Genomic DNA, 18,445 nt, shown 5'->3' with positions numbered 1-18,445 from the left:
CTTCAAGATTCTTATAAGACACTTTTACGTTTTGATGAATAATAATTTACATGATATCTTTTCTATTCATTCCCATGACGCATATATACATACATTTGCGTAAATCCCATCAACACAAAATCAGAGGGGAAAACGTTGTTGTAAATGCAGGACTTTACAAGACCTGCAGCTGTAATTCAGTTACAATTCGAAATGTACAAGCAACATTTTATTCGAGAATATTTTTTAAAATGTGAATAATTTATTATATTGAGGGTTTAAATTGTCATTCAGAAATATGCAAATAATTTTGGATTTAGGGATTACTTTCCACTGAAGCTCAGGCAAATTAAGATAAATACCCAGTGTCTTTTGAAATGCAGATATTTCTCTTCTATTTGATTGGTGAACATTTCACAGTGCACATTCCCTGGCTCTCTGCTCTCTAAGGCCACCGTGGAGCTTGTTTTGGAGAGGCTGCAACCTGACTCTAATGTGCTGTGAATGAGAGACCTGAGCTCGGATTAAGACCGCCGCGGCTGGCCTGGCCCCACAGCCGATGTGCACATGCTGATCCGAGGGGCTCCTGATGGCACATGTGAAACACAACCTTAAAATATCACACACACTAAGACGGTTCAAGCACCAACTAACGCCCTATGAGTGAATCAAAACAGGGAAAAAAACATCCAGTCTGTCCTTTCCACCGTCCTGCTTGCAGGCCATTTTATTTGGATAAATTGCAGGGACACAAACAACTCGAGTGTCTTTGCGACCACACGCTCCGCCTCTCAGTCAATCCAGACAAATTCTACGAGTTGTGCTGAAGCTTTTAAGCTGTAATTGAGCACAGGATGCCCAGGAAAACCAAAGCCAGCTCTGCACAGACCTGCGTTTTTATAGCTGCTATAGTATTCTGCTGCGCTTTTTTTCTCTCCGGCCAGACAGACACCACAAAACTGACCAAGCGTGATGGGAAGTCGCCACCTACACGGACTCAAAGTCAGCAGCTGAGGATTTTCAACGACATAGAAACATATCATGTCCGTAAACAACTAAGGTAAGGTTTTCTACTCAAAATAAATAAGCATATCTCTAATAATTGACAAAAATAATAATAATTATCCTAAATCAGAGACAATCATTCGAAATTAAACGCCAGTATTATGTTAAATGTGTTTTGTATTAAAGAAAGTCGTTCTGCTAATCCGATGACCATCCCTCTTGTGGTTTTTGGCCATCAAACTGCAGTCTGGCGCTGCGTAAAAGCTCTCAAAGCCAAAGCTTTGTCTGTACGGTCGACTTCAAGTTCGGGGGAGGGAGAGGGTCCTCCACAGAGAGCAAAGGGCCCACTGTGCCCCGGATGGAGTTCCTTTAATTGCTTTTGCATTTACGCAGGCTTTAGGTTACAAGATTGGTCGATAATGTGAGCCTGTATCTCTAAGCTAAAGCAAAGTCAAATGAACTTCACCTACGCACTAATAGTGTTTCTTGAGATATTTTGACCTTTAATGTACTCTCTGCTGCAGGTTTAAATGTAACTCTAAATAGTGCTCTAAATAGTAAGCCGTTGATACAAAAACATGATGTTATTCTCATCAAAAGCCCTGAGGTAAATAATAATGTAATCTTCATCTATGCGGTTGAGGCAAAGAAAACATTCAGTTTCTATCCGATTTTGGATAAAAGAGGAAACATAAAGTCTGAAACATAAACTTTAACGCACTGACTTTTGGTGATAAACAGCAATAAGTCACTATGAAGAAGATCTGATGCGGAGACAGAATCCGTGAGTTAACTCAGGGACACCGTTTTCTTGGCCTTTAGGTCTAAACGTATGTTTTCCTATCTTAGAGCGCGCACACACACAAACACACACACATCAACACTTGGTTGACGTTATTTAGATTCAATCAAACACTAAAAATCATACAAAAAAATCATACAATTACAATTAACACAATACATTTAACTTTAAATTAAGTATAACTATTATCCTGGAGTGACAGACGCGCAGTAGGGTTGTCTCACTCAAGAGAATGAGACACACAGCCCAATTCGCATGCCATAAAACCTTGTCAGACAACAAGTAAACAATCAAGTGTGGGGAGGATCTGAAAGTACAGTTTAAGGGTACGTCAGGTAGGCCCTATAGGCTGTAAAAGGGGGCTAAAATGGCGCATGCAGTGTCTTGCAAAGAAACCTCCTGTAGTTTAAGTCTTCAAGTGAAATAAAAAGCCCAGAGCGTTTAGTACAGGCTGTTTTGTTGTTTTCATTTTATGGTAGAAAAATAGGCCACCGCACCTGCGCCTCAAAGCAACTCTTCTATATATTCTTATACTCAAAATGAAAACACAGTCTTTAATGTGTAGTGAGCTGAGCAGGAGGCCGAAGAGATACCGTATGCCCATACAATAAGAAGACGGGTTCCAACTGTGACCTATTAATGTACAAACTCTTATAAAGCTATTCAAAGATCACAAAACACAACTTAGCTAAAGATGGAGGTCTGTAATTCGTTACGGGACAGCGGTCGCACAACCAAAAGAAACCTGGGTGGAGCTAATTAATGCATTTATAATTTTCTGCCAAAACATCGATTAAAAATATAATTTTACGCTTTTACTTGTGTTTTTGTCTTTTAGATTTATACACTAAGAGATTTAAAAAAGAAAGTGTTTTTGAACTTGAATGGTACAAGGTCTTGGCTCATGTTGCTGGCAACACTGATAGGATCCTGGAGTTGCGGGGGGATTATAAAACCATCAGACTGAAACATGAAACAATCAACGAGAGCTTGCACTCAGTACAAATGAACGAGCAGGAAAATATCAGTAAATTTGAACCTGATTCAGCGAACAACTGTTGATTTATCCACAGGTGACAGAAATGTGGGCCGACCGCGATGGCGACGACAGAGGGGCCAGGCGGACCACACAGGGGCCATGCAGGGAAACTGACCAACTCCACGGTCAACGGGAGAACCTCTGACTAAGCAGTGGAGACTCGGGATTAGCCTGTAGAGGGTATCCTGGGAAACAAGGCGTGAGCAGCAGCGGGCCTGGACAAAAGGATATAAACTGGACTTCAGTTGGGGGAATAAATGACACTTTACAAAGGCGGAAAAGATAGAAGGGAAAAGACAGACTGATAGAAATAAGTCACAATTTAGGTGAAGTGATCAGATTAAACAAGGAACTCATAATGTGCAAACAAGACTATTGCGTCAGAAAAACCTGTCTTAATTACGCACTTGCCATTGCTGGCTTGTGGGATTTTAGAACGAAAAAGAAATTGTGAGGATTAGAATTTAATTTCAGTCCTCCAATTGTTTGCGTGTGCCCAAAAATAACATTTCTGAAACTTTTAATAACAAAAAAAAGTCGAATTGAGCCATTGAATCCTAAACCTTGTGTTATTTAAATGGGGTTTTCTCCCCTTGGTCCTTTGATTTAAAAAAAGAAGTCTATTCTCTAGATGTTTGCTTCGTTTTCACTATCTGTACTGAATTTAAGATGCACTTAAGATGTGATCTCCCACAACAAGATACATAGAATATTTAACAGTCCTAGGAGCTAATTTTACATTTCCAAAGAAAATGTTAAGTCTAACTAAGGCAACGCAGTTATTTTTTATCCAAACACTGGAAATTTAGATGACATTGCTTTTTTCCGAATGTAAATATTTCGGTTAGCGGCAATAGACACTGCATATAGTCTGCTTCAAATAGGTACAGCATTTAGATCAAATATATTCTGACTCATGGTAAACAGGTTTATTCGATTGAACCACCAACTTCAACAAAAATGTGTCCGCTAAAATACATTTCTCACTATACATTTTCTTATAATCACCTTTGCCTCGCATTTTTCTATCCAAGCTCAAATTAACAGATCTTAACTGATCCAGGTACTTATGGGCATCAAATGGCCAAATACAATATCTACTATCTCCTTAAAAATCCCAGTGGATTGTAGTTCAATAATTTATTTAAAAGACCAAAATAGGTGAGATTATTACCCTTTCATTAGCACTTATTCAGTTGTTTTTTTTATTTTTTCATATCAGACTATTGTCTGGATAGGATACGAATATGAAACAACTGCAGCGGTTTTTAAAACAGTCAAAGAAGCACAGATTTCTATATTCCTCCATATCGCTTTGATAGGGAATCACATGTTCAAGAAGACAAGCTTTAGTGTATTCACCAAAGATTTGCGGCACAAATTGGCCTCATAATATGTTGTGCAAGTTTATGTTTATTCATTGACTACAATAAACGTGAAACATGTATTTTGTGTTATGAGAAATTGAGTAATCTGTGTTTAGGCAAATAAAAAGCAGGCGACGCACATGTTCTGCTTTCACTGACGCACTCGTACCCTCGCATCTTTCTTTTTTTTTAAACATACCTATTCCATACATCCTTCATAGATGAACAGTAAATTATATGGCCTTTATATATCAAATCAAATGAGACCAGGACAGGAAAAGCCCGTCTGTGGAGGAATAAGGCGCCGACTGGGACACGGAGGAGGCTTTCACATAATCTCGGTCAAGTGCTTCTATTTGACCGCTGTCACGGTCTCGGATAAGCTTATGTCTGCTCAGGTCTTTGTGGTGTATTACAAGATTATCTTCCAAACTCATGCTTTCATGTTTGACCAGCACTATGTTGTTGACTGGCTGAAGGTTGCAGGCCTCGGCTCTATTACGCAAAGAGAGACAGCGAAGGTCAATGTAAAGAGCAATGCCTGGTGTTGGCCCTGTCTGTGTTCAGCCACTCTGAGAGACAGGCGAGAGACAAACTGCTAACCTATTCGGATGTGTGGTCTATTCGACCCACTCACTGACCCGAGAACCTCACACGGTATCAGTTTATTTAATAAAACTAGTTCCCAGCCTATATACCTACTGTCTGTGACGATGCAAAATAAGGCCTAGTCTGTTCAGTTCATTTGACGAAAATGAACTATGACCCAGTTTTAATTTGTTTGTTTGTTTGTTTGTTTGTTTCATTCAAACAGCAACATTTTCACAATTGGTGTAACATAGAATCGAATAGCAAAATATCACAGGCTTTAAAATATGTTTGAAAACGAACTATAAAAGAATTATTTCCTTCTTACTTCCCTTTCTTCACTCATTTGTGATTACAGTGAACGTGAATGGTGCATGGAACTCTATGTGTGGTATTTTAAAGTAAAGAGTAGCTTAATTGAAGCATTTTTGAGTAGCTACTGAAATGGACTGTAATTCACTATTTTGCCTGAGTGTGGCAGCAGAACTCAAGTCTTCCTCCTGTTTCCTGCCGCAGCCGATGGGCTGGCCCATCAAAGATGGCTCATGTGAGGAGGAGCGATAGGCGGAGCGTTGAGCTGGGAGCTTTGGACTGTCTCTTTATGTGTCAGGTTGGAGGCGGGACTTGTAAGCTTGTTTTGGTTCTAAGCAAGCCAATGAGACGTCGCTGTCGGGTCCTCGCAGCCAATGAGCTGGCGCGCTTGGCACTCGACTGCAGTACACTTCCGGTCTAGAGCTCATAGTTCTTCCGCTTTTCTGTGTTTTTGGACCACAGGAGGCACTTAGCAGTCAGACATCACACTTTTCTCCCCATCTCTGAGCTGATTGTATAACACGTGCGCGCCCCGCCAAGCCTACGTCAGATGACGTGGGAGCGTGCCAACGCTGCATCCCGTGCTCGCGGACGCACTGTCACACGTATCTGCGGAGTTTCTCTCAGTCAGCCAGCTGGCCATGTGCAAGTCATAAGCACAAGATATCAGACTGCTCACTATTTAAAAATACTCTACAACCCAGCCCTCCGTTCACTGTGTAAATAATCCTGAATGACTGTTTGTTTAAGCTACTGAATATTTGCCTTTGTTACGCCACTGTGAAACAAATAAGCTATGAATAGTAAATGTAACTCATTTAAATCAGTTTATATTACAAGTATGCTTTGAAATGTTAAAAAACAAACCCATTAAGATCAGATATTAGACGTTAAAAATATATATATAATCAAAAGTTTAGTTAGAACATGATAAATAGACTATCTATAATATATATGGCTACAACTGACAACCACAACAGCATTATTGATAACTATACGACCTATAATACTACTACTAATAATAATAATAATAAAAGTCTATGCACTTTTAATTATTGTGAGGAGTAGGAAATAAAGGATCTAAGTCTTGTGTACTAATCTAATGATTTAGCCTGTGTGCTTGAAATTCTTGGGAGAAGACATAATGGACAGCCGTTTCATTTAACTAAATTGGCTAAAACAATTATATCAGCACGTAAATCAGCCTAACAGGTGGGGAAGCTTGCTAGAGGAACTGGAGCTGTGAATAAGGAGGAGCTTGGTTTCATGCCTGACATTTGACTGCCAGTAAGACTGAATCATATTTATTAATGCAGCCAAACCAAGCATGCTGGGATGTTAGGTTTTTGGCTGCAGCAGCGGTAAAAAAAACGGCACTTAAGCACTCAGAAAGAAAATCTTTTAGAACAGAAAGTAAATATTCACACTTTGCTACGTGTATAGTTATTGTCGACAGTGAACGATGGAGTCACTGGAGACAAAGTAGATACGTTTCCAGTACAAACACATTGTTTTTTGTTTTGGGGTTATTGCTGTTTTCTTTGTTGTGTTTTGGGCTGTTTTGAAAGCACAAAACCACCCAGAGTTCAGATTAAATTCTCTTGAATGAAAACTACAATTCACTTTGAATTTATAGCACCAATATTTTCCTATATTTCTTAAAAAGTGACGCGTTTTCGTGCAAAATATTTCAACGAACCCTTAAGAAAAATGCACCAAATGAACATTTAATTAATGCCAAACATTTGTGCGTAAAATGCGTTTTAATCGCATTCATCGAGTGTAATTTTCGGCAAATTATCTTCTGCTTCTTAGTTCTGATTAATCCAGTTATCACGGAAAGCCTACAGAAATGGTGAAAGTATAATTAAAGCGATTAGGGGGATTCCTACCTACCGGGGTTCTGATTTTTGTTATACATACACATACACACACACACACACACACACACACACACACACACACACACACACACACACGCATTACAAAAAAATCTTCAGATAAATAAATAATGCGGTGGTAGGTTAATTTGTACAGAACAGACTGATACCCGGCCGCCTGCGCCGTTTGAAGCCAGTCGTCTGAATAAATGTACTCAACGTTTAGTGATTCAGTCTTACCAAATACATTTATATATATATATATATATATATATATATATATATATATAAAATATATGATAATAAATGTATACACATGTGTCAACTTTCAACGTATAAAATAGCTGCATCTCAGAAGACGCAACTTATTAAAACAATATAGGTCCAAATACCAGAGCAATTTATAAAAAATGTGACGCGTATTTAGAAAGTCATCTAGAACTGTAATAATTGTATCTTTAACATGTAGAATATTTATTAATACAACAGTAGGTTTAAGAAATACATTTGCAGAGAAAGTGCAATCATTTAGATATTTAAGAGACTGTACAGTCACACAGAGGTGATTAAGGAGAATATTTCGCAGCGTTTCATTACAGAAAAGATTTACCTGCACTTTCTATGCATCTGTTTATTATACGGCTGCCTTCTCGGTCAACGTCAACAACAACATATTCTAATAATAAAGATTATTATAATTATTATTATTGGCCTATAAACTCTGTATGGGATGTTTGAACGCTGATAATCCACTTGAGTATTTGTCACAAAGTCGGCGCTAGATGGCGATGTCAGCCTATATTTCAGCACACACCAGCCTCAACTGAATTATTTCCACTTTTCCCAGAGTCAAACAGAACCCCTGCTACACACTGCAAACATTGCAATTTCTGCAGACCATTTGTACACAATGTTTCGGAATAAAAGAAAGCCACTATAAGAATCCCCTCACTATTTAAACCTAATTTGTGACAAAACATGCACCGGGAATATGGGCCTTTAAGTAGTACGTGTACGTGTAGCATTAACGGGAGAGCAAAATATGCAGTGTTTGGATGTAAATACATACACAAAAACGAATCTATCATCATAGCGATGAAACGGATCAATTTTCAACATAACTTAAAATTCAACCAAGCCCACATTTTATTGTGACGGACTTTTACACCGACATACTGGACTCACACACAAATAACATGGATATCATGCCGGAATTTACTTTATATACAACCACATGAATACGCACACATTATAAAAGCTATGATTGATATGAACACATATCCCGAACGATTATCTAAGCATTATAATAAGAAGAATTGCATTTTGGATGCATTGGATTGGATATGAATGAGAGCACGGGTTCATATTATGAGAAGACTAAACTTCATACAAGCTAAGCATGTGAATAGGTTTTGAAAAGGAAGCCAGGAGAGATTAATATTTAACATTCCCAAGGTCCAAATCCGCAACACCGTCACTTCCTGTGAATCTTCGCATTTATCACTCTCGTTAAACTTGCAGATAAAGGCGTAGCTCGGTGGCGCACACCTTTCTGAGTTGAGGTCAGTTTCCCCTTTGAGAGTGAGCATGCCAAAAGCGAAAAAAAAAAAAAAAAAAAGAAGTCACACATACTTCAGCTATATATTTTCTCTTTTTTTCCCCCACTTGACTCCTTAAACAATATTTAACAACATGTGGCAGGAAATGGAGGGTCCAGCATTCACAGGCCGCAAAATTTTGTTCCAGAAGCTCCGGGAAATTATTTGGCAACATACAAATCAGGTTCAATCAGGAAGGAGTTTTATTGTTCCAATCCATAAGTCCAAACGTGTGTGTGTGTGTGTGTGTGTGTGTGTGTGTGTGTGTGTGTGTGTGTGTGTGTGTGTGTGTGTGTGTGTAGGCCTAGTAGTTTATCTCCCACAGATATTTGTCCGCTATAAAAAAAACTAGCTGATGGTTTTCAATTTGTTGACAACCTTCTTCTCCTTTACGCGTCTGTTTTGAAACCATATCGTGACCTGTCTCTCGGACAGGTTGGTCTGGGCTGATATCCTCCTCCTTTTGTCCTTCGTGATAAATTTATTGGCCGCGTACTCGCGCTCGAGTTCCTTCAGTTGCACCTTGGTGTATGGCACGCGCTTCTTTCTTCCACGTCGATAAGAGCCAGAGTCTCCCCCGGCGTGGGACACCGCGTCTGAGAGGGAGAGAGAGACAAAAGCAGCTGTCATAAGCTGCCCCTCAACAAGTAGTTCACCCTCACATTTGCTCCCAGAATATGTCCATTTTCATCCAATAAATGGACATATTTCCACTGGCTTTTAAATAAAATCAATAATGCTGTGTAGTAATGTGTTATATCCCTTAAACAAAGAAAAGGGTTGACTACTCTGTGATAATGACAGCTGATTAATTAAAACAAGTTTTTTTTTTCTCTAAAGGAAACTTGAGAATTAATCTCAGCGCATAGTCTTAACTTATTTTAAATAAACTGAACATTTTCCCCATTCCTTACATTATTTCAGTCATTTTGTTGCAGGCAAATTATCACACTTTTGTGCTGTTTGTTCTGCAGGTTGACACTGCAACTGATAATTCATATACCCTCTGTTCTACACAATGTGCATCCTGTTTGCTGTGCGGTAACCCACCAACATGTCAAGCAGCTCTGTCCAGTAAAAGCTGGACTCTAAAAGGGCAGCCTACCTGGTATGGAGGACTTCCACATGTGTCCAGGCTGGGGCTGCTCCTTGGCGCAGTAAACCTGGCCGTTCCAGCCGTTGGCGGCGAGAGTCCACGGTTGGTAGCTCTCCATAGGCAGCAGGGATTCGTGTCTGGCCTCTGACGGCGCACTGATTGTTGGCACCACAGGAACATCCAGGTAACTGGGGACAGGTTGGTATGGACCTGAAGGATAGGTCGGATAAAAAGCGAATTCCTTTGCCCGAGAGGTGAAGTCGTCGCCCGAGGCGGACGTGTCCATGTATTTCTCTCCATACGCAGAGGGGGGCTGCGCTCCGCACGATTTTATGCTGCTGTGATGCGACATTCTGCACGGATAATAGCCGCTACCGAAGTACCCATACGGCAAGGACGCGCTGGATGAATTCTGAGCTGCAGAGCAAGGGCTGCACTGTTTCACTGGCTCGCCCATACCGGAGGTGGGCACGTCGCTGGACGAATAAGCCGTGCTGGGTGCCAGGGACGCGGGGTGCGCCATCAGATTCCTACACTGGTTCGCAGCAAAGTTGCCACCAGCAAAACCCTCCATGTTCTTGCTAACTTCATCGGAACCGCCGCCGTTGTCGTAGAGGAACATCACCGACGGGTCGACCCAGCGAGGACGGAGGAGCAGTGACGTTGTCATAGCACGGCATCCAACATTGAAGCTTCTGGCTCTTTTTTAAAAAGCCCAGAGACTGAAAAAAGGAGATACTGGTTCCCAGAGAGTAATGCCACTCTGACGCGCACAAGAGCGCCGAGGTTGCGCCGTCATTGGCCCAGATGTTGTCACGTGACCAGAGTATGCAAAGAGGACGGTAAACATCACCCAGTACAGATAATTAAATGGAGAAAAATGCGGCGAAGTAAGGTGACCGTACCTATAGAGGGATTTCGCTTCGGCCGTGTCTGATTCAGTTGAGATGGATTTTGTGCCTTTATTTTTTTTAAAGTAAGATACAGAGTAGCCTATTTTTATTCATATTAGGTTATATTTCAGAATCACAAATGCTTAATCTGGATAATAATGGCTTGCAAACGCTTATTTTTACGTGTGAAGTTCAAATAAGAGTTCATTATTGTAAAGTCGTCAAGAATTTAAATAAAAAAAACAGCTTTGACTCATCCTTCTACATATTACTAATATTCATAGCCTTATGGCCTTTACGCACGCACACTGACCAGCCTTTGTCTGCGTCGCAATAGCTACTGGGTATCATTACAGCCATTTACCAAAGGAGTTTCCAATTTATAAATACATAATGTGAAAGTATATTGTAGAACTATTATTACAATGTTGCACAGGATCTATAAGGAATTAAACATACTTCAGTCACCCGCTGATGCACAGATACACTGTGTAGTATGTTTAACTAGACCGTCCGTGCTTTTTACTCCACAGTAAAGTCAGTATGGGATGTAGAAACGTATGAGAGTCGATATATTTGAAGTAACTCAATGTATGCATGCAGATATTTCTATACACACAGTAAGAGACGCCCCCCCTTACTCCTCCTTTAAGTATCTCCACACTAATTTCAGGTAGAAATAAAGAAAATCGGATGTAACGTCATGGTTTGAGGTTAATATTGCGGTTACTACCTTTCCGACATGTTTACAATATGCAAAGACAGCTCTGGGTTTGCCATTGCGTGCATGTTTTTACATAGGAGGTAGACGCGGCTGGAGGCCAAGGTCAAGTTGAAAGTTGCTGTCTAGCCATCCAGCCTGTCGGGCTATTCAGGCTTTGAAGGAACCGTCTGAGCTCTTGAAAAGAGCGGAAGAGGGGTGAGAATTCCTGTCCCAATGAAAGCTATTGGAGGACATTAACTTTTACTATCATTTTGTTTTCTCCACCGTTTATTCTCACCAACTAGTCTGTACCCGCTTCACTTGGGTGGTGCATACTTGTGTATCCCAGCGTTGGAAATATAAAAGGAATGTTGTTGTTTTTTTTATTTGCAGATCTTTTGGAGGTGTTTTTGGCAGATACGTGTGAAAATGATGTTGATGTCAGAAAAGAGGGGACGGGATAGACGTGTCGTGTGTGTCTGGTCTGCTGATTTGTGTTTACGACCAGTGGCTCTCCGTCTATTCTGTGTTGGAGGAAATGGACCTGGAGGAGCTTTCAGTGGAATTGTTACCAGTTTCAAAATCCGGCATGGGCTTTGACTGACTGAGTTTTGTAATTATGCTGGTGTGTTATCTGCTGGTAGAGGAACAAAATCTGTCGAACAGGAGCTGCCATCCCAGTGCGTAAAACTCTGATCCGTGCGTCTGGTTTCCAGCCTGTAGACTTATAATGTTTATGTAAATTACATTTAAAAAAAAAGATTTGGTCTCGTCAGCTTCCTTTGATGGATCTAAAGCTAAAGTTCAACGCAGCAAATCTCAACATAAAATTAACTTAAATAACATATTAAATAATTTTAAATTAGATCTTAGAAAGCCTACATACACAATGTATCACAGACTACAACATTCCTAAAATCAAAATGACTAACTTTGAGAACTGAAATAGACTATTCGCGGTTTTATACGGGAATATTCCGAACCAATTTGGGGGTTTGTGTTGTGGGCCTACTGGCGCTGGAAAAAAAACAAAAACAATACTATGGAACTTAAAATAAACAAAAAAGTGCCGAACAGAGCAAACAATGATGGGCTAACATTGTTTTACTTTACAACAACCAAGACTGAAAGGTGGTGTGTGTTGTAGAAACAGAAATGTCGAAATGTACTTTATGTTTTGTCTGGGGGGAGGGGCATCATTAATGCTGAATGGGATGAAACAACGTGGGACTGCATTATTTTTTTAAAATTCATTTTTGTTATTTAAAATCATTTGAGGGAGGAAATGTTGATACATTTTTTATAACCCAAATTTTTTTTAAAAAATGGAAGAGATTTAATATCATGTGTGTCTGATTAATAAAATATTTAAAAGAATAGTATATTAATACCATTCCTTTGGGAACATCAGTCATGAAACACAAACGTAGGCTATACAGCGTATTATAGCTACTTATTACATGTGAGTGTTAGGTCAGTGTGCCAAAATGCACGACTAGAAAACAGAAATGGGCTGCGGTTCGTCTTTTGGATTCAAAATGCAAAATATCTTCCTTGTCTATTTGCATTGTTTGCAAGTCAAAGATTTTGCACCATTTCTCTAGTTTACAGTAATCAAATCAAGTGTAATTGTGGGCAATCTTTTAACTAAATTTGAATATTTGCATTGCCTTCACAGAGTTGCAAGGAGGAAATCTCAGCTAAAATAAAATGTGTCCTTCAAACCATGATCACGGCAGCCTGGCTGTGTCTTGACCTTATCGTACAAGAAAGTCTAAGTAATGAAATCATTCAGCAGCAACAGCATGCAGCAACAACTATTAGTCATGTAGGAACTGCAGAGGCCTAGCCTGTTGCGCATTGCCCTGTGGCGTTTTCTTCAATGGAGGCAAATCCAGCTCACAAATAAACACGATTGCGTTAATCATTAACCTTTCTGTAATGTCATGTTAGAATTTACAGCATCTATCAGTATTCCAGCTACAGTCATGTCAGGCCTTTTGTGTTTTTCAAATCCATGCTGCACCGAGTAGTTCTCATTCAGGAATCATTTATGTTTTATCCATGTTTAGATCCTTTGATTCTTTTGTGCTACGGTCCTGCAGTCACAAACAAACAAACCCTGCTCCCTCGCCAAGGTGGCCGCCGGCGCGCACATGTGGTCAGTCCAGACCTGAGACATCCCAAAGTACAATGAACACACACTCTACAGGAGCGGCGCACACACATTGTCCCGCCAAACGGATGCACAGTTCAACATGGAGTTACATTCAAAGATTGTGTCACATGCACCCTCGTTATCGAAACACTTCCATTGTTGACTTAGTTCTTATTATCTGCAGAAAATGTAAGGAAGATGACAATGATCAGACTGAATGATGATTAAAGTAGTATTTTATGCAAGTTCCATGTGAGTCAAGTAAATAGTAGTGAATTTAAACTCTTCCTGATATGGATTTGAACCCCCCTGTTGATCTATCTGAAGGATCCCTGGAGGTTCCTATGTCTTGGCAGGAAAGCCTGCAGGCTTTTCTCTGAGGTCATTATCAAGGTTCAACCCCCTGTTTGTACTGGCACCCAAATTACGCAGCCGGAGAGAAAGAGCGCATTTATTCCACGGCCTCAGCGCCCGAAGCCTGCATGGGTAAAGCAGCAAAAGGTCTATATAAAGTTATGCTCAGCTATAAATTTCTATCGTTAATAGCATAAATTGTGTTATAAAACGGGCTGCTAAGAGAACTACATGCAGTCAAACTTCATTCCTGTTGATGGCACGTGTTTAAAGTAGACGGCTGTCAAAACGTTGTCAAAACATAACAACCAATATGTTTCTGTGGTCAAAGCAGTGAACCACAGGGCGGTCACACCCTTGACTTTTCCATATTTTCTGGACGGTCGCCTGCGGTGTGATTATGAAGGATTGCGTAAAAACAACAAGAAAAACTGACCCACTTCATTTTCGGACACACGCTCAGGAAACCACCTAAAGGTTGGTTAAACTGGGAAGTTTCACTCCCAAGGTGTTTCTGATGTGTGCTTCTGACGGACTTCAGTCCGTTTCTGTTCCTCCAGCAGAAGTCTTAAATGTTGCGTTAACAGCCTGCTAAGGCTACAGCCTGTGAGCTGCATGTGAAATCATTTATTGGCATACAGGAATCTCACCAAATATAAAGGTCAGCGCTTTGTTTCATTGATGGTTCAGCCGGTACTCAGTTGCACATCTGTTGTATTCTGGATTGGAACTGCAACTGCATGGATATAGAGTATGATGGAGAGGATATGCTTTTAAATTCATTCTGGCAGGCGTACGTGTGCCAATCTGCCCCATTACAGGCAACCACACGGAGGAAAAGACATTAATAATTATATTAATAATACCATGAATTATTCGCACTTTAGGTCTTATTATTTTAATTATCATTATTATTATTATCATCATAATTATCATCATCATAATTATTATTAATATCATAATTATCATTATTATCATTAGCATGATCATATTATTATATTATTACTATTATTCATTTTGCTGTTTCTTTTGTTGTTGGTAATTTCCTTTATCGTCATCAGGATACGATGTGATCTACAGAGTTTCTGGCCTTTTGTTTTCTGCATCCAGCACAAAGGCCGAAATGAAAAGAACAGATTTCTGATTCCAGTATTAGTAGCCATGCGCAGCGCGTATATACGTTAAATAAGCAACATTAAATAGAAACTGAATTCAAGACACGACCTCATGCGTCAAATAACCCGGTGCACAGTTAAAGCGCTCACCTGTTATATTTAAGATGTTCTGTTGTTTTCTTATTGAAAAAGAAAATAGATGTGTGAACAGTGAACGCATGGCGCCGTTTGCATGTATATGAAGATGCTGTGGTGAGTTTAATTTAGCTTTCTTTAAGCTCTTTTACAGAACCAATGAAAACCAAATGAAAATAGTCGCTAAAGATAATAAGCAGCTGTCCATCCCTGAAAAGAAAAACAGCCAACTGTCAAAATATAGGCTACATAAGAAATACCGTGTAAACAATTGAACACTGTATTTATTTAGATTTTTAAGGCAAAATTAAACGAGACATCTATTTTATGTTATTGCCTTAATGTAAAGATTTTTTGATGTGTTTAATTTAATTACTTATAAAAGCATATGTCACTTCTTGGAAATGGATCTCATTATTTTCATAAGTTCCCCATAAATAGTAGCTATGTGATGTTTTGTGATTGATCATTTTAATAAAAAATAAATACGGTGGTACATCGGTACATATGGTGATTCATTCATAATATAACTGATTACAGAAACCGGGCCTATATAATGTCGTTTTCAATATGATCAGTTATCATAAAATAAAGTTCCACGTTATTTATCTCCATTTCACGCAGGCTGTGCTCTTTGTGCTCTTTTAGGTAGATATGAAAGACTGAAAAGCTATTACTTGGTTCTGTCCCACGTCGGGTCTGTCTGTTAAACGCTGTCAATCACATGCAAATTAGTTGGCTGCCAGTCTGAAAGTTACATTACACCGACACAACATCTGGACCTGAAATGCACTCATCGAAAAACGCCTTAAATTCGAGGATAGTTCTAGAAATACGAATATAAAATCCACCTCTGGAAGAACGTCCATTATTAGCTGCTAAAATTTGTTAAGACAAGATATAAAGAAAACAGTGGGACATAGACTTGCAATAGAACTGATGACAGAAACACTCTCTAAAAATAAAACCCATTTGCAACCAGACAGACTTGTAAATATCACCTTTCTCAAAGATGCCAGGGACGCACCGACCAGTCTAAAGAATTACATGCACTCTTGTGAAACGTCAGGGCTTTGCACCTGGTGTGTTGCCTTGCTACTGCTGAATTGGTGGTAAGCCATACCCCATGATGTTTTCCCCTTTAATGGGGTAATACAGGCCTGATCTCAGTGGCTTGCTAAGCCCTTTGTGTAATAGCGGAGGGTTTGCAGGATGGAGCAGGGAAGGAACGATAAAAGCGGCTCTTACAACGCAGAGAATTCCAGCTGTATAGTCATCAGGACATGTTTCGCTCCAAGGTCAGCGAGTTAACTCTCTGGTAGCTGCGTCATCCTGTTTCAAGGCCAAGTTGAAGCAACGGAGACGGGAGGGGCCACAATAATGAAGAGGCTAGATGTTATTTTCCTCCAGGTTCTTACTCCCCGTGTGAAACGCGGCGCACCTCAGCAGGCGGCACACTGAACACCAACCAAAAATTCATGCGCTATTATCACACATTGAAACGGTTTTTTTTAATGCTAAAAGCAAATATTCTGGCAGGTCTGACTACCAGGGCCATGGTTTGGATTACATGCGTACTGCGCAGACTCCATGGTCAAGTTCAAGTTGGGCTGGCTAGTAAAAGTGAGGGGCGCATTCTGCAGTGTCTGCCGCGGGGGGCGCTCCCCTTCTTTGATCTCCCCTGCAAAACTAGACACCGAAGCAGAGCCGTGACTGCAGTCAAGTTTCTGCACTTCTGCCTGCAAGAATGCGCAGGATTTGGACAGACTGTTTTGAAAATAACTGATGCATAGTCCATTCAGTCCGTCATGTAAATAAGAAAAAAAAAAGGTTCCACACTCAGCAAACTCTCCAAACCCATCCGCTGTCCTTCACTATCTAAAACACACACAATATAAGTGACACTACTGTAAACCCACAAGGTCATTCATCTATTGCGCAAAAGCCTTTCTAAGTGTTATCTCCGAATGATCACAAGATCCCATCTGCCCTGGCCAAGAACTGTTGCATAACTCCTGCTTAGTAAGAAAACAATAGGACCTTTGCCATCATTGGACGCCTCACTAAAAGACTACATGGTTACCCATCTTTATGATTTTGAAAGGAGAAGTAAACCATCACTGTCTCTAAAAACAAAGGACATTTTGAATCAGGATCCAAATTGTGTATGTTTTAACATGTAAACTGCACTAATATTACTATACAATATTGGCTGCACAAAACCTATTGATGTGGGGGAAAAAAGTTAATTTACTCTCATTTTAACTAACCCAGTACAGGAAATATAAGAGCAGCTGACCAACGTTTACCTCAGTGCCAATGAAACAAAAGACAATTGGCTTTTTCCCCTCCTGACTCAAGACAATACGTATGTTTCAACTGAGATGTCCCTTCAACCTTTTAGTACATTTAATTCTATTTTCCATTAGGGTCGAGAGAGAATAGGGATTAGAGAGATTAGAGAGATAGATATGATAACATCAGAGTCTGCTTTTGCAAACTCAAGAAGCTACATCAAATCATCAGAGAGTAGACACAGAGAATGGGGGGGGGGACCCTTTTTCCTTTGCTGGCCAGATGAAAGAGTCGAGGGAAAAAGCCAAAGGAATTTCCCTCACTACTCGATTGCCGGGCTGTGGGGGGGGGGCGGCCGCCGCTGGGGCCCTTTCCCTCATTCGGACAGGCGAGGGCGCACAAGGACAGCGGAGGCTGCCGGAGCTTCACAGTCTGGCTCCCTCTCCTCTTTTGAGACCACATGACTCCACCTCTCTACAGAACATCATGGCCGTCTAAGTATACCACTATACCCTACAGTTGCAGATCTGGAATCTGATCAGAAATCGGAGAAAAGGCTTTAGATGTGCTCAGTTCTCTAATGTATTGCCATTTTTTCACCACAACTTGAAACTGTGCTCAAACAGACTACATGGAGCAATATACCTGACAATTATTATAAGGCATTTAAGGTAAATTATCAGGTGCAGGTCAAAATATTACAGCTAAGTTACTGTGAGAGCAGAGCTAATATCTTTTTTCAGTTATAGACCCCAAATTTACTTTGAATCACATATTTTCTCATGTCTGCTCCTAATTATACATGAATCATATAGGATCAAATCTAGAGTCACTTACGCTCAAAGAAGTCAAAGTCAAAGTGAACACTTCTCAGTTGGCACCCATGTTTTTAGTCTAGGTTGAATGTATGACTGTAAGACTGTAGTGAACTTGATCCCAGCCTGAAGAGGCATCAACCTCAGAAAGCATTCAGTGGACGCTCTGTGCACTGCATCCTTCAACGTTAAGCATCAAGCATTAAATGAAACGACATTTTCTACAACTGTGTTAAATCCACGTTAGCCATGTGATTCCACGGAGAGTCTCTCTCTGTTCCCTAAAGACACAGGAAGGTAATATGTGCTCA

General features: G+C 40.2%; 1 protein-coding gene and 1 long non-coding RNA gene across 2 annotated transcripts; one reads left to right on the top strand and one right to left on the bottom strand.

Annotated features, from left to right (window-relative positions):
- The first annotated feature begins 7 nt into the window (after positions 1–7).
- On the top strand, positions 8–4,350 carry LOC127357388 (uncharacterized). The gene is made up of 2 exons (XR_007882241.1): positions 8–1,039; positions 2,860–4,350. It is a non-coding gene; the product is annotated as an uncharacterized LOC127357388 (long non-coding RNA).
- A 3,744-nt stretch (positions 4,351–8,094) lies between these two features.
- Positions 8,095–10,463, bottom strand: hoxa13a (homeobox A13a). The gene is made up of 2 exons (XM_051389551.1): positions 9,676–10,463; positions 8,095–9,166 (listed from the first exon to the last, which is right to left on the bottom strand). The coding sequence occupies exons 1-2, from the start codon at positions 10,334–10,336 to the stop codon at positions 8,919–8,921; spliced, it is 909 nt and encodes a 302-aa protein (XP_051245511.1). The 5' UTR covers positions 10,337–10,463; the 3' UTR covers positions 8,095–8,918.
- Positions 10,464–18,445: the final 7,982 nt, after the last annotated feature.

The sequence above is a fragment of the Dicentrarchus labrax genome, unplaced genomic scaffold (genome assembly GCF_905237075.1).
Source record: "Dicentrarchus labrax unplaced genomic scaffold, dlabrax2021, whole genome shotgun sequence".
In the NCBI taxonomy this organism is placed as follows: domain Eukaryota; kingdom Metazoa; phylum Chordata; class Actinopteri; family Moronidae; genus Dicentrarchus; species Dicentrarchus labrax.
The sequence above is the reverse complement of the archived record's forward strand: the minus strand, read 5'-3'. Positions and strand labels throughout refer to the sequence as shown.